The sequence below is a fragment of the Trachemys scripta genome, chromosome 5 (assembly GCF_013100865.1).
Source record: "Trachemys scripta elegans isolate TJP31775 chromosome 5, CAS_Tse_1.0, whole genome shotgun sequence".
In the NCBI taxonomy this organism is placed as follows: domain Eukaryota; kingdom Metazoa; phylum Chordata; order Testudines; family Emydidae; genus Trachemys; species Trachemys scripta.
In genome coordinates, this window is record NC_048302.1 from 71,731,099 (window position 1) to 71,745,894 (window position 14,796).

The 14,796-nt window shown below is 38.8% G+C and overlaps 1 protein-coding gene across 1 annotated transcript in view; it reads right to left on the reverse strand.

Moving 5' to 3' along the window:
- Positions 1 to 14,796, reverse strand: part of FBXO8 (F-box protein 8) — a 27,937-nt gene continuing 13,141 nt past the window's right edge. Inside the window, exons 4-6 of the mRNA XM_034772922.1 lie at positions 3,232 to 3,350; positions 1,901 to 2,097; positions 1 to 1,250 (exon numbers count right to left, since the gene is read on the reverse strand). Of these exons, the coding sequence (XP_034628813.1) occupies positions 1,063 to 1,250; positions 1,901 to 2,097; positions 3,232 to 3,350 (504 nt within the window). The 3' untranslated portion in view covers positions 1 to 1,062. The remainder of the gene's footprint in view (positions 1,251 to 1,900; positions 2,098 to 3,231; positions 3,351 to 14,796) is intronic.

Genomic DNA, 14,796 nt, shown 5'->3' on the forward strand with positions numbered 1-14,796 from the left:
CTGTGGCCTGCGTTGTGCAGGAGGTCAGACTAGATGATTATAATGGTCCCTTCTGACCTTGAAATCTATTACTCTAATATATCACCTCATATAGACTTCCAAATTGTGTTCATTGGCTGTGTTTATCCCAAATTCTCCATCAATGGAATATCTAGATTGGAAAACTGGTCGAGGTAAGGTTAAGGTTAGCAACAACATGTTACTTAACCTCCATCATGTGCTAGTCTTGACATGCCCAACCTTATCACACAATGAGCTAACACACTTGTAACTGCATCTATGCTATGTGTTAAGGCTGCTTTCAAACTTAAATTTTAAAAAGTCAATTTTTCTCGTCTATTCCTCATGTAGACAGGTCTTCAGGATTTGTCTAACTAGAGTTTGTGGTCCCATTTTAACTTGAGTTAATAACTGACTGCCAATTAATTTAAATTAGCTAATGCAATAGTAAATGCTAGTTTAAACACTCCACAAATGTTTGGTGTGTCCTCGAACAAACACTGATGGAGTGTCATGGCTAGCATTTCTCTTTAACTCAGGTATCTGAGAAAATCAACATCATGAAAACAAGAGCAAAGTTTGCAATGTAAAAGGAAGAAATACAAGACTATTTTTAAGAGAGGAAAAGGAAAAACTTTAGTTAAAATATTTTACAATAAAATAATTATGATTATAAATCTCTTTAGTTAAATATGTACACATTACATGGTATTTTAAAAAAGAATGGAACTGGTTAAAGTTTTCAAGCAAATCTAATGCACAAATCCACCATCTTGTCAGCTTTAGATTGTAATGTCAGTTTAACATTCATAAATGGCTGTGTCAGACTAATGGCACTGCTTTGTGCAAAACATAAACAAAATTAAGAAAAAATTCTGCAAAATCCTTCGGTTCCCATGGTAAATTGCTAAAAAAGGTAGTACATACAACACACATTGTGATTGTATACAGAGGTTAGAATGACCAGCACTAATATAACCCCCATATCTACAAAATAATTAACTCCTTGGGTAGCTTTAGTTCTTGTAAACTACAAATTCTTAGTCCTAGCAAATTGTGCTTTTAGGCAGCCACATGGCCAATAAGGTAGATGTTGTCATAAAGGTGCCCTACAAAATCTTCACTAATGTTCTGAGCAGCACGTCGTGTGTTTCGGATAAATTCTCTCTTTGACATTTTGTTCTTCACATGAGGGCTGGTAAGATCAATGGAAAGCAGAATCAAAGAGTAGCATAGTACATAAACTGCATCTAAAGAAAAGAGAACATTATGAAGTTATTGTTTACAGAACCATAAGTATGGATGCCACTTTACAGGCAACGAAAATGACCAATCCCTGCTCAAGGATCTTACAATCTTAAGGGCTTCCTTGAATAAATATGCACATGAGTAACTTTACTCACATGAGTAGCTCATTGAAAACAATTTATTCTTATTAAAAAGTTATAAAGGCCAGGAATTCACCCTATTTGCTTCAGTGGGATTATTCACAGGGTGTAAAGTTAAGCTTATGTGCAAGTCTTTACAGGCTCAGAACCTACAGAGATAAAGGGCAGACAAGGGAGAAGGAAAAAGATTCAACACAACAATTTTTTTAAAATCACTTTTTGTACATGGAAGTTGTTTGCCTATCAGGTATGTTTTAGGAAAATCAGTAAGTCAAAAGGTTGTTTTTTTTTTATTACTATTGTCTGTATTACTGTAGCTCCTGACAGGGAGGAGTTTGTATGCTTATTGTGTACAATATGCGCAGACCTGACCCTCTCCCAAGACTAATCTTTCTATCTTTAGAAAAATTTAATTAGACCCTGATTTAAACCCACTATGAAAAGTAACATTTTCCAAAGTAAATGTAGATAAATATAGACTAATTCACTGCATAGAAGTCCTCTCTTCTTACCAGGGCTAAGGCCAAGCTCTCTCATCAAATCAGGATTACAAGCACAGAATCTGTGTGAGAACTTTGTTATAAGAGTCTCAAGATACTCCCCACGCTCCTCAGGGGCATGAATGTGTTTGAAAAACTCTCTCAGTGCATTTGGCAAGAACTGATTTCTGAAGTTGTGCAGTGTCACAAGGTCATCCAAAACATCTCTCCTGGTTGAAAAAAAAAAAAAAAAAAGAGAAATTTCCTTTCTTCTGTTTAAACATTAAACAAGGTTTCAGAAATTAAAATGAAGATTTCTTCGAGTCTGAATTATAGGTATTTTCTGTCATGAGAAAATGAAGGAAAAATCCAACAATGATAAAACAAGAACAGGAAACACTTTCCTGAGACTGCTACGTAGTGTACAGTTCAGCCTAATACTTTAGAGAAATTATAATAAAGCAATATTCTAAATTTGCACAAACAGAGTACAGAGGAAATTGAGGCTGCAACAGTACCTGACAAAGCTAAGGAAACCGCAGTAAAAGGAATAAATATACAATATGACTTTCAGGGCCTATGTACATTAACAAGCAGTTAAGGCAGCATTCTGTTAAAACCAGGCTCAACTAAGGTGATATTCACTCATGGTGCATAGGGCCGGCATACAGACCCTCCACAACACTTAGTTTCCATGGGAGTGCATGCTCCATCTATCCCCTGAATATCAAAAGGGCTCGGCATGCAAGGGAAATCTGGAAGCCAGCCAGGGGAGAGGCAAGAGATCCACAATGTACTGATCCAGTGGCTGAAACATCCCAAGTAGGGGCTGTGGAGCATCAGTATCAAGAATTCCAGCCTATGGTCTACTCTTTTGCACATCTACAATTCCCACATCCCAGTCCAAACATAATGTCTTGCTTAAAGCCTGGTTACGCATTCTTTGGGGAGGAAAGGTGAATTGCATTCTTAAGAAACAGGAAAAAATATACACAGCAAAATATTAATAACATTCCAGTGCTAGACAGCACAAAGATCGCCTATGTAAGGTGACATTCCAGTTACAAATATAACCTAAGCTTGGAACTGAAAATGTGGAAATAAGTACACTATCTGACCTTTACTAGATAAACACAGTATGCTTATATACAGTGGTGCATACACACACATGCTAGAACTGAGTAAATGTTCTGCTTTAGGAATAATATATTTTAGCTGAATCTCCGTGTTTGCTCTTTACTTCAAATTTTTCTAATTAAGATTATTTTTCATTAGATTAGTACACATAAGAAGAGTGATTACAGAAAGGTATTACAGACTGAAAATGAATATAGCATTTTCCCCTCATTACAGATTCAAATTACCTTTCATCAAGATAGATCCTCAGTTTCTTCCAATTTAGTGTTCTTGTACAAAATATAAACTTAGCTATTTCCTTTGGTGAATCATCCAGTATACCCTTGGACATAAAGTAGTTAACTCCCTGAGACAAAAAAAAAAAAAAAGACATTTGTATATAAATAAGATTGGTCTTAACAAATCTTTTATGGGAAAATATTGTAATGAGTAATATTGGAACATAAGACTGCTAATGTTTTAGCATAATACCTCCTTCATCCTCTAAATGGCATTTCAACATGCACAATACAATCTAAAATTAATATAAATCAAATGCAAATAAGATTAATGTAACATTATGGTTGAAATTTTACATGTACTAACAGTAGGAAATTCAAAATTACATATCCCACAGCAAGCATAATTTGGCTCTGTTGAATTTTCTCTTACTATTTTTCTGTCATCATAAGTATATACACGGTGATTAAATTATGTTTGTTGTAGGGACCATAATTTATAATTTCCTAACTATGGTGCACATAAAAATCTTGGCCATAATGTGCTTTTTGCCTTTAATTTCTTTTTATTTAAAACATTGATTTCAATGTTCTTCCATGTGTATGGGTTCACATTCAAATAAATGCACTATATACATGTAATTAAATGTATAATAACTCAAATAAATGCAAGTGTGTTTATTCAAAGTGCAGATCCAGATACACACACATATACGTACAGTATATATGTATAAAAAAATCCAACAGCACTCTGCCTCTCCCTAATTTAAAAAAAAAATAGTTTAGAAAGTGACAGAATGAACATATACCTCTATTCACTTATTTATTACTTCTACATTACAACCATTTTTTCACACTTTGCCAAGCACACACTTCTCACTGAGAAATATGTACATGCCAAATTTGAACATGTAAATACAATATTTAAAATCTTTTTGGATGCTTTTCTTGAATTTAGATATCTCAAAGCATGAAAACTACTTTTGTCATGGTCTTATAATTCAAAAGCAGCTTACTGGATTTTAACCAAAAATTTTGGGGAGGGGTGGGGAAAAGGAGAACAGCCATGACAAATTTAAACTCAGAGCGTAACTTTTTTGGGAAGGGGCTTAAACTCAAATTGCGTCTTCAGCAGTAAATATGGCATCACTACTGTGATAGTATAATGCTGAAATATGTAAAAGTATGCAATCTAATACATTCTCTTAATTTGCTTTAGACATCAGTGTATCAGTGCAACTCCCTAAATCACCAAATAAGATAACCCTTACAATTTTTTTTCATTATAAATCTTCCGATTCCAGGTACTTTACAATATATTGCAAATTTCCCCTTTTGGTTTAAATAATATCTATAAAGACACAGTGGGAGCAACCTAGCACTTTGTTTATAAGCAACCTTCCCAATGATGACAATTGAAGTTCTGCATAAATAAGGAGTGCAGGGCAGCTTTTAATCTGGAACGTTATTTTATAAAAAGTGAGACAGTTAAGTAAGACAGAAAAGCTGAACCATGTCAAGCAAACTAGAAATGAAACTAGAAAATAAACCTTGAGATGATGACCAGGGACTTCACTTCAGAGACCTAAAACACAGGGAAAGACTAGCACACACATATACAACACACATAATATGCTATTTAGCCTTTTTTTTTTAATTTTTTTTTACACTGGTTCATAATTTGTTTTTATATTTGTGGAAAATGTTACTTGAAGTAACATAGTTCTTTGGTTATAATCAAAACAATGTTTTAAATATATGCAACAAATTAAATATATGCAAACAATTTTCTGTTAGGAACAAGAAATCTAGGCAACTTTAGGGCCTGATTCAGGTAAGCATCTGTATTCAGGGCAGCACTTATGCATGTGTTTAAATTAAAGCATGAACTTACGTATGTGCTTAATACCCATTGACCTAATTGGGATTTATCTGGGCTTTTTCGAATAGGAATGGCCTTAAACCCATGCTTAAGTGCTTTTCTGAATCAAGGCTTAAATGGGAAACTAAAATGGATCATCAAAATGATTAAACAATTGCTCACTGATGCCTCAGGATTTTGACAATTGCTTAAATATGACAAAAAGCAAAACAGCAACACTACAATATGTCATTACATCTTCTGTTTAACTCTGCCTCCTTAATCTTGCATCCTGATTCAACAAAACAATAAAGTACGTGCTTAACTATAAGCATGTGCTTAAAGTGTTCAGGTGAACTGGGGCCTTGAGGAATATCCTATTTTTAAACAAGCTGTGTCCTCACAGCACTTACTCCTCTTACTACAGTGTTACTAAAAGAGGGAGACATTGGACAATCTGAACAGAAATGGATTTACCATCTACTTTCACAATGAAAAAAAGTCACCTGTTCTATAGAGACAATCTGAACTTGTTCTCCCAGAGCTGGGAGATGCTGCAAAACATTTCTGTGCTATATAAGGCTCTTTATGACCAACAGTGTGTTGTTGGTACTCATTGTACAAGCTACCAGCTCCTCATTTGACATCCTCAACCCACCCTAGCTCTGCTTCCTTCTTTTATTGTATCTTCTTCTGTCAATGTCATCTCCTCACTCATTTCCTTTTCCTCTTTTTCCACTCACATAAGGTGTGATTGTATATTCATTTCAACACAATAACAGTGCCACTTTTGAGTTGCTGTTATTTCTCCCCAAATAACAAATATTTTGAACCAAATTGAAATGGTTTCTTTTTTAAGATTTTCCCTATTTTTTGTTTGCTCACATTGAGTGAAGGTTATTTGTAAGGACACTGGACAATGTGCTCGCTAAATGTGTAAACTGTTGTATGTTTATGGCATCTGTCACCTTCCTCCCCCACAAAATAAATCACCTTTATTACGCATGTTCAGCTATGAATGTACAGTATTTGAAGGGCATAATTCTACAAGAAAGCTAAAACTAAATGTCAGATAATCTGCTTTAAAGTCCCATTGCGGGGTGTGTGTGTGTGTGTGTGTGTGTGTGTGTGTGTGTGTGTGTGTGTGTGTGTGTGTGTGTGTGTGAAGGACAATATATGCTGGCAATCATGGTCCAGTGGAATGGTCCTTAGAAGACTTTTCCAGCAGCCATGATTTACAGCAGTTTGATGGCTGCTCTAAATTGTGTCTGTGGCTAGCTTTGTCCTTTGGCTATCCTCAGGATTGGGGGCTTAGAAAAGGTGATTTAGAACTACCCATGTCTTCCTTCCCCATTGTGCTGTTTATGAGCTCAGCAAAGCCCAGGATGCAATCTTAAATTTAAGACGGGCTATTTAAAGTATATGCAACTAACAGTCATCATTGTGGGCTATGCTTGACTAGGGAGGCAAGTAACTATCACAACAGGTTCTAGTTTATGGTCACTAGTTGTTCATGCCACCCCTTTCTCATGTTACCAATTAATTCCGATGCATTACACCAGTTCTCAGAGGGCTGAGGTGCTCTTTGAAGCATATCTGGATGATTATCGGACTGCATTGCCAAGGATGTGTCTTGAGAAAAGGAAGATCAGATTGGAGGGATTTATCAGAGATGCCACTCAGAGTTGTAGAGAATTTGATTACTGGAAAGGGACCAGTGTGGACAGCTTTTATTTTTATCATTTGTTTACAGCTCTGTACTTTCCTGTAGATATATTATGGTAGGTATCTTGTAGCAGCTATTGTAGATAATTAAGGTTGCAAGTGGTTTACATTATAACAGCTCTTTTTTTATATGCCCATAACTTTCTGCAACTATTCACCTTTTAGGCTGAAATTTTCTATGCTTATGCCTGATGATGATTTGGTTTTTTTTTTTTTTTATAGAAAGTTTGAACAAAATTAACTGACAGTTCTGAGTTATGGGACAGTAAAACACATTTTTGCCAATGGCTTTAATCACCCTTGCACCCCTCCCCATCCACCCTCCAAAACACACCCTAACTATACTTTTCTTATCAGGGTTAATGCAAAAATTGGGTAAAGTTTAACATTTGGCATACATAGTTCTGAGTTTTGTGTATTTGCTTAGCTTTGGATAAATACGTTTAAAATACAAAAAGATGATTGAAATAAATAATCACTACTGAGCAGGACAGTGAGCATCTGCTAAGATTTTTAGCACATTTTCATTAACTACTCCCATATGTGACAGCACTGGACATTCTCTCTGCTGGAACTCATTAGAGAGTTCACGTAGGAGCAGGGGCTGCTGTTCTCAGTCTGCTGCTAACACTATTAGTATGGGATAGATTGTAAATGCATCATTGATACACATAGCAAAAACTACAAAGTATGTTCTCTCCACAAGTTTTACTGTACTCTGCAATATTCTGCAGATTGTAATCTCTTACTTTACAAAAAGTCAGAGAATACCAGACTGGGAGTCAGGACAGCTGGGATCTAGTCCCAGTTCTGCCATTGGCTCACTATGGGAAGCTAGGCAAATTGCCTCCTCTCTGTGTGCTTCATCTGCCAAAAGGGGATAATGATCATAGAATAACAGGGTTGGAAGGGACCTCAGGAGGTCATCTAGTCCAACCCCCTGCTCAAAGCAGGACCAACCCCCAACTGATGTTTTATCTGCCTTTGTAAAGCACTTTGGGATCTACGGCTGAATACTACATACATATTAAGTATTATTCTACTGCACTATAGCAAAGATACAGCCAGTATAAAATAAACAGTTGCAGTGTGACTGCTGTGTTAGGTTTCTGCAAGAAGGAGTTATCTTCAGCTAAACGATAGGCCTGATTCTACTAAGCTCAGCATGCCTCCTTCACAGTGCCAAGCATTCTCAACTCCCACTGAGGTCAAATGGGGACACTCATGCCACCCTCATACAATTCACTTCAGTATGCTGTATATTTGAAAGCCTAACTGGGAAAATGGAAATAGTAAATCCAGGTATTTTCCCTTTTTTGCTTTATTTATTTATTTAAGAAAAAGATTTCAAATGCAACACCATCTTAAAACTTTAAGGTGCAGTTAATTTTTTTTAAAAGTTAGAAAATAGAGCGGTTCAAGTTTCAACAGTAAAGTAAGCTCAACTGCTTAGATTGTAAGCTCTTTAGGGCCTTGTATACAGTGCCTAGCACAGTGGGGTTTCTCCCTGACTGGAATTTCCAAGCACTAGTCTATTCTCCTGGTTAAATGTTAAGCTTAATACATTATTGTTTATGTACTAAAACATATTCCATTAAACATATAAAAAGGCATAATGTGTCCACATTACTATGGATTATTTACATGGGTATATTAAGGCTGAGAAACCAATCACTCAGGAGTCAAGAAATGCAGAGATAATGTTGAACATTCAATTTGAACTCTGCCTCCTTGTGCATATGCTTTAAAACACAGTCATTCAACATGGGAGGCCGAAAAGGTAAGGTACTAAAGTGGGACTCATAAGACCTGGGTTCTATTCCTGGCTGTCACTGGCTTGCTGAGTGACCTTGGGCCAGTCACATCCCCTCTTTGTGACTAAGTTTGCCTATATGTAAAATGGGAATAATATTGACCTATTTATAAAATGCTTTGAGATCTACAGATAAAAAGTGATTAATACATATGTATGTTATGGATTATTTTTAGCCTAAAAAATTAAAAGTTACACAGCTTCCAGAACTTGCAATTTCTTAGATTCAGAGCTTTTTGGCTTGACATCTCTTGAATGCAGACTTTCTAATGTGGTTCAGCACTCTAGACCACTCTGCTTTTCAGTGTGACATATGACATTATCCTGCAGTATCCTTGTAGCAGGGCAGTCAACCCACTCCAGTCAGAAAGGGATTAAAAGCAGCCAAGGGAGGCTGGTTGGGTAGTCAGCCACAGGTGTGGTTGCACCCAATTAGGGCACAGCTGGCCCTGATAAAAGGGCAGGCTGAGAAAGGAGACTCTTGCCCCAGCTGGGAGCAGAGAGGACCAGACTGCCTGGGAGAGCAAGCAGGGTACCGGAGACAGAGCAGGGCTGGGGAAGGGCAGGCAGAGCTGAGGCGCTCTGGCCTGGTGAGTTCTCAGGCTGAAGCCTTGCTAAAGGCCAGGGGAGGTACTAGGGCTGCAGGGAGGCAGCTGGGGTTACAAAGGCAGCAGGTCCAACCCTTGCCAGTGATGAGTGCTCCTGAGAGAAGGGTCTAGATGATGACTGGCATAGCCACTGAGGCAAGGTGGGTATAGGGGGTTGAGGTTCCCCTGGAAGGGGAGACCCAGAGTGTGGGGGCACTGCCGTAGGGCAGCACCCCAAGGTAAGGGGCACCGAGGGCCAGGACTGACATGGGGCCAGAGGTGGTGGAGACAACAGGGCAGGTAAACGAGGGCGAGAAACTGGCCAGAGGAGGGTGCTCCTGAGCTGGATGAGCTAATGCCTAGACTGATCAGTAGGAGGCGCCGTGCTAGTGAGCTGGTGCTCTGCTACATATGGAGGAGAATGTGGGCATTTTTGGCCCACCCCAATAAAAGGGGAACTGTGAGGACTAGGCAAGGTGTGCCAATATAGGGGAAGGGGATGATGGATCCCGCCTAGGTAGAGGGGTTTTTTTTGCAGAGGGCTCTTATGCCATCCCTGGCTGGACTCCAGCATCAATGCCCCAGTGAAAGGGGACTGGTGAGCAGTGAGGAAGACTAGAGACTCTGCTACAGGTGAGCCAGGCGGGACAATGGGAGATGTATTGGGCCCTGCAGGAACAGAGGGGGCAGCTGCTTGATGAACAGCGGGCCCTTGTAAGACTACTGAGGAAGGAATCCAGGAGAGACCACAGAGTGATGAGAAAAGCCCTGCCCCAGGAGGCCAGTGGCGGAGTACAGGGCTTGTTATGCCTGCAGGAGACGTGGACATTTATGGAGGGATTGTTCCTACTGGGATGGGGGCAAAGTACTTCACCCAGAGCAGGGGAAGGGACAAGGCCCTGGGAAGGCCCGCTGGGTGAGGAAACCCAGGGGACGATGGACATGTTGGGCCTGTGGGCAAAGTGGACACCTGCAGTGGGAGTGCCCATGCCAAGGTGGAGGGTCCAGTTGAGCTCCAGCAAGAAGGGGGGACCCAAGACAGAGTATGAGAGGCCCAAGGCAGCAGATGGGCAGGGAGTCTACTTTGGTTGCTGCAGGTAGGGCCATATTAAGAGGCACTGCCCCCTAGGGAAGGGTGGCCAAAGAAGGACGTGCCTGGGGACCCAGAAGGGGCAAAGATGAGCATGATCAACACTGCAATGAGGGCGGTAGACCTGCCAGAGAGCCACCAGCATGAGGTGGCAGAAAAGGGGACTGAGACACAGGCTGAGAGGGAGCAGGCTATGACAGGAACCCAGGCCCGCCAGACAGCAGAGTCAGAGCTGGAGAAGGCCAACAAGGAGAAGGAAGACCTGGGCCTGCGGTTGAAGGCAAGTGAAGTGAAGAGAAGTGAATGTGACTGACAGGACATCTCTGGGTCACAGAGGCTAGAGGACCCCCCCTACCGCCAGGGCATGGGACTTTGAGAGAGAGAGAGAGAGAGAGAGTGTGTGTGTGTGTAGCAGGGCAGTCATCCCACTCAGTTAGGTGTTGTTGCACCCAATTAGGGCACAGCTGGCCCTGTTAAAAGGGCAGGTGGAGAAAGGAGACTCCTGCTCCAGCTGGGGAGCAGAGAGAACCAGGCTGCCTGGGAAAGTAAGCAGGGTACCTGAGACAGAGCAAGTGTACAGGACCTTTGGTCCAACGGGGAGCCTAACTCTCAGGGATGGGTTGGAAGATCTTTGGCCCACTGAGACCCCCATAAGACATGGATGCTGTTCTTGAGCTGAAGCTGTGAAGAATTTACGACCACAGAAAATACCTGTGTGGGGTTTGAAGGACTAATCACCATCCACAGCTTTTGTTGGAGTTAGGGGGTCATCTCTGGTCAGCTTATTAGCATGCATGTAGGGGATTTTTATTGTTAATTTTTTTCTGTAATGCTTTCCCCTTAAGAATAAATGTGCTTGCTTAGAAAGAACTAAGTGTGGTAATTAACTGTGGCAATTACACTGTGTGCTGTCTCTGATTAGAGAAGTGATTCAGGCCTGCTTAGGAAATCTGTCTTTTGCTGCACAGTACAGTATGGAGACTGTGCAGCCTGGAAATGCCCTGGTCAGGAGGGACAGAGAGTCATGTCTCCACTTAAGAGAAGTGACATCTGAGGAGCCTAGAGCGGGTGCCCTTGTGGGACCATAGAGGGGTAATACAGGTGCAGTTGCCTTGAAATGTGACATTCAGGTCAATTAAAAAAAATAAACTATGCACATGATATTCCATTTTCAATTCTCATAACTTCTAGACAGCTGAACATTTCCCTCTAGCCTAGCTTATTCCTTAAAGATGTATAAAACAAGCCAATCTGATGTTTTTACCATGAGCTGTTGAATTAACTTTGCACAAGAATTTGGACAGACACATATGGGAAAGGGAGTATTTTCTGCACATAAGCTTAATTATAAAACAAACAAAACAAACTAATCAATCTTGCTCAAAACTTCTGAAAAAAAATCACTTCTAAACTGGAAAGCATAGAAAATCCCCCTCATCAGCCAAGTCATGAATTAGTCTGACAAAATTAGGAGCAATTGGGGAAAAAAAGAGAGGAGGATGAGAAAATAAGCTGAATGTCAAACTTAATTATAGATACACTATATTCACTACAATTTAGAACATTATTATATTGTATGGGTGAAATCCTAGGCCCACTAAAGTCAATAAGTTTTACCATTGACTTCAGTGGGGCCAAAATTTCACCCTTTATCCACAAAGGAAAACATTAATAAAAACATTAATTCAGTTAAGACTATTAACATTAGGAGTAAAACAGAAACTGGACATCTTTTCTGAGGCAAATGTTCTCCCTCCCACCTCTACTTATAGTTTAAGTGCATAACCGTGCCTCATAATAATCTTTGAAGCATACTTTATGATTATGACTCTATATTTCAGAGAGAAAATTAAATCTACCCATGACACCTCCAAACTTTGAATAATAAATCTGCATAATATGGAATGAGTATTGTGTGGGAAAGTTTCACACACACTGTACATTATTTAGAATAATATATGGCAGAAATTAAGTTGGCCGATTATCAAAAATAATTCTCAAACTCTCAAATTCTTGATACACTTGGAAGTAAAAAACAAAATAGATTTTAGCTATGAGGATGCTGCCAATGAAATAAAAAACAAGTCTTGCACATGCATAAGGAGGTTGTCATGTTATGTGTAAACAGGTGGTCAGGTACATCCTTCAGCAGAATGTGGTCACCTGCCATGAATTATGCAAGCTCATGCACACAGTCAATACAGTATATACAGCAGATTTCACAATGTCATGCACACAACAATGGTGAACCAGATAATCCTACCACAAAAAGTGTGCAGGCGCTCTCCCCCACCCCGTGAGCCACTGCTAGCTCTGGAGCTGTTGCTGTGGAGCTTGGTTACCCATTTTCATGACATGGGCGGTGTCCTTTGGAGAATCTTGCTCCTGTGGCCGTAAGTATCCTTATTTTTATAATATTTTAATCAGGTCTGTTACTAAATGTAAAGCAGAGTTGGGCAGGAAGTTTTTAGACATAGGATTTGTAATAATGGAATGTCATTTCATATCATATCAGTCACAGTGTCCTTATAGTAATAATTCTGCCAATATCACAGTTGTAAAGAAAATAAACAAGTGAATGTTCTTGGAACTTTCAGGCCCAGAACACTTCCTGCCAGGCTGTGGTGCTCCACAGGGAGAGAATATCAGAAGCGGCTAGGAGATACAATGAAATTCCAGGCTCTCAAGGGACCTGAAGCTGACTATATTTCAACTGACAAATGGACCACTGTGAATTCTGAAGTAGCAAATGTATTATACTACATTTAATATATAAATTAGCCTATTTTATAGAATATTTACAAATTGTTAATTTTCATGTAATATAAAAATTACTTATTTGTATATAGTACATTTTTTTTCTGAAGAATCCCAAAGTGCTTTACACTATACAAAAATTACTTCACCGCTAAATTGGAGTGTAACTGCACATTGCAGTTTAGGACAGGATGTGAAGAATAATATTATATCCAATTAAAACTGCAAGGGGAACTGTAAGTAGGCAGAGCTGTTACCAGATTTCGGACTAGGCCTGGCCTTGGCCTAGGGTTAGCACTTGTACTCTTGTAAACAAATCTTAAATATCTCAGTGTAGAGTCTCATTTGTAAAATTTCATCTCTAGTAGTATCTCCACTAAGATTATTCTGGAAATAAATATATATGAATCACTCTTAACCTGAGCTGCACAACACTGATAACTTCAGTTTGAGTCTAGAGTATTCTGCCCTCTTCTTGTACTGTATCAAAAGAATTGACTATTATATTTTGTGATCTATAAAAAGGGCATGGCTTTCAGCAGTCAAATTAAAAAAAAAATGTGAGCCAGGGCAAATGAGACTCAAAGAATTTAAACCAAATCACTTTGTTGTATTGGCTTATATGACTGCTTTATCATTTTGTCCAGCAATTGTACATACACATTATCTGTGTGATACTGACATAGCAAATCATTTGTTTCTAAACACCAAACTGAAAATAAAAATTTACTACTCTGGATTTATCCAATTACCACTTGTGTGTCTTTATTATACAAATATACTTAGAAAGTGAAAACTCAGTTTTGTTCAGTGTGATTTACCATCTTTTTGCAGGAAATGTGATGCATAAGGAATCTAATTTTATACACAAGGGAATATTTTCAAAATGCTGGTGGGGTTTTTACCACATGTATCCTAGGTTAAACCTGGTTCAACTCTCAATTTTCTCCTTACACAAGCAAAGATGTAGCTAGATTGGGAAAAAGCAGAAGATAGTTTGGTTTTGATTAGTTATATGAATTAATAGGTAACAATTTTTTTTAATTCTGAGAGATTTTTATTTAAAATGTACATATTTAATGTAACAGAATGAGTTAAGTTTATTAAAAAGGAAACATTCAGAAAAATCAAAATCACTGCTATTTACGAAAGTTCAGTCTTTAACAGTTTTGTACCATTAGTGTAATTTTATAGTATATGTTATAGGCAGGGTAAGTTAACAGCTATTATTTCAACATTTGCACCTTGAAATTGCAGGTTTGTGTATTGTTTTTGAAGACTGCTTATGAACAGTGTTGCTCACCATACTAGATGCAATTGGTGTTCCGCTCTATGGCAGGTTTCATCTGCATTTAGGGCTTGAGCCTGCTCCACTGAAGTTAATTGGAGTTTCGGTATTGACTTCAATGAAAGCAGGATAAAGTCCATATTACCTAATAAGATTTTTTTTTTAAATATTTATTTTTGTGGGCATATCACAACCATTTTTGAAACTGCCCATTGTTTTATCTACCAGGATCCCACCTCCATGTCAGGATGTGGTTATGAATTTCTGACATCTGTTAGACTGCTGAGCAGAGTACTTATGAGTCAAGCAAGTAAATGATATGCCTGGGAACTGTAAGCATTAAAAATCAGTATAAGGCCATAACTTAGTATTCAGCATTCACATAGTACAACACAGTATCCATTAAAAATCAACTTCTAATGTTGCTACAAGTTCAATGTTCTCATGTACAGT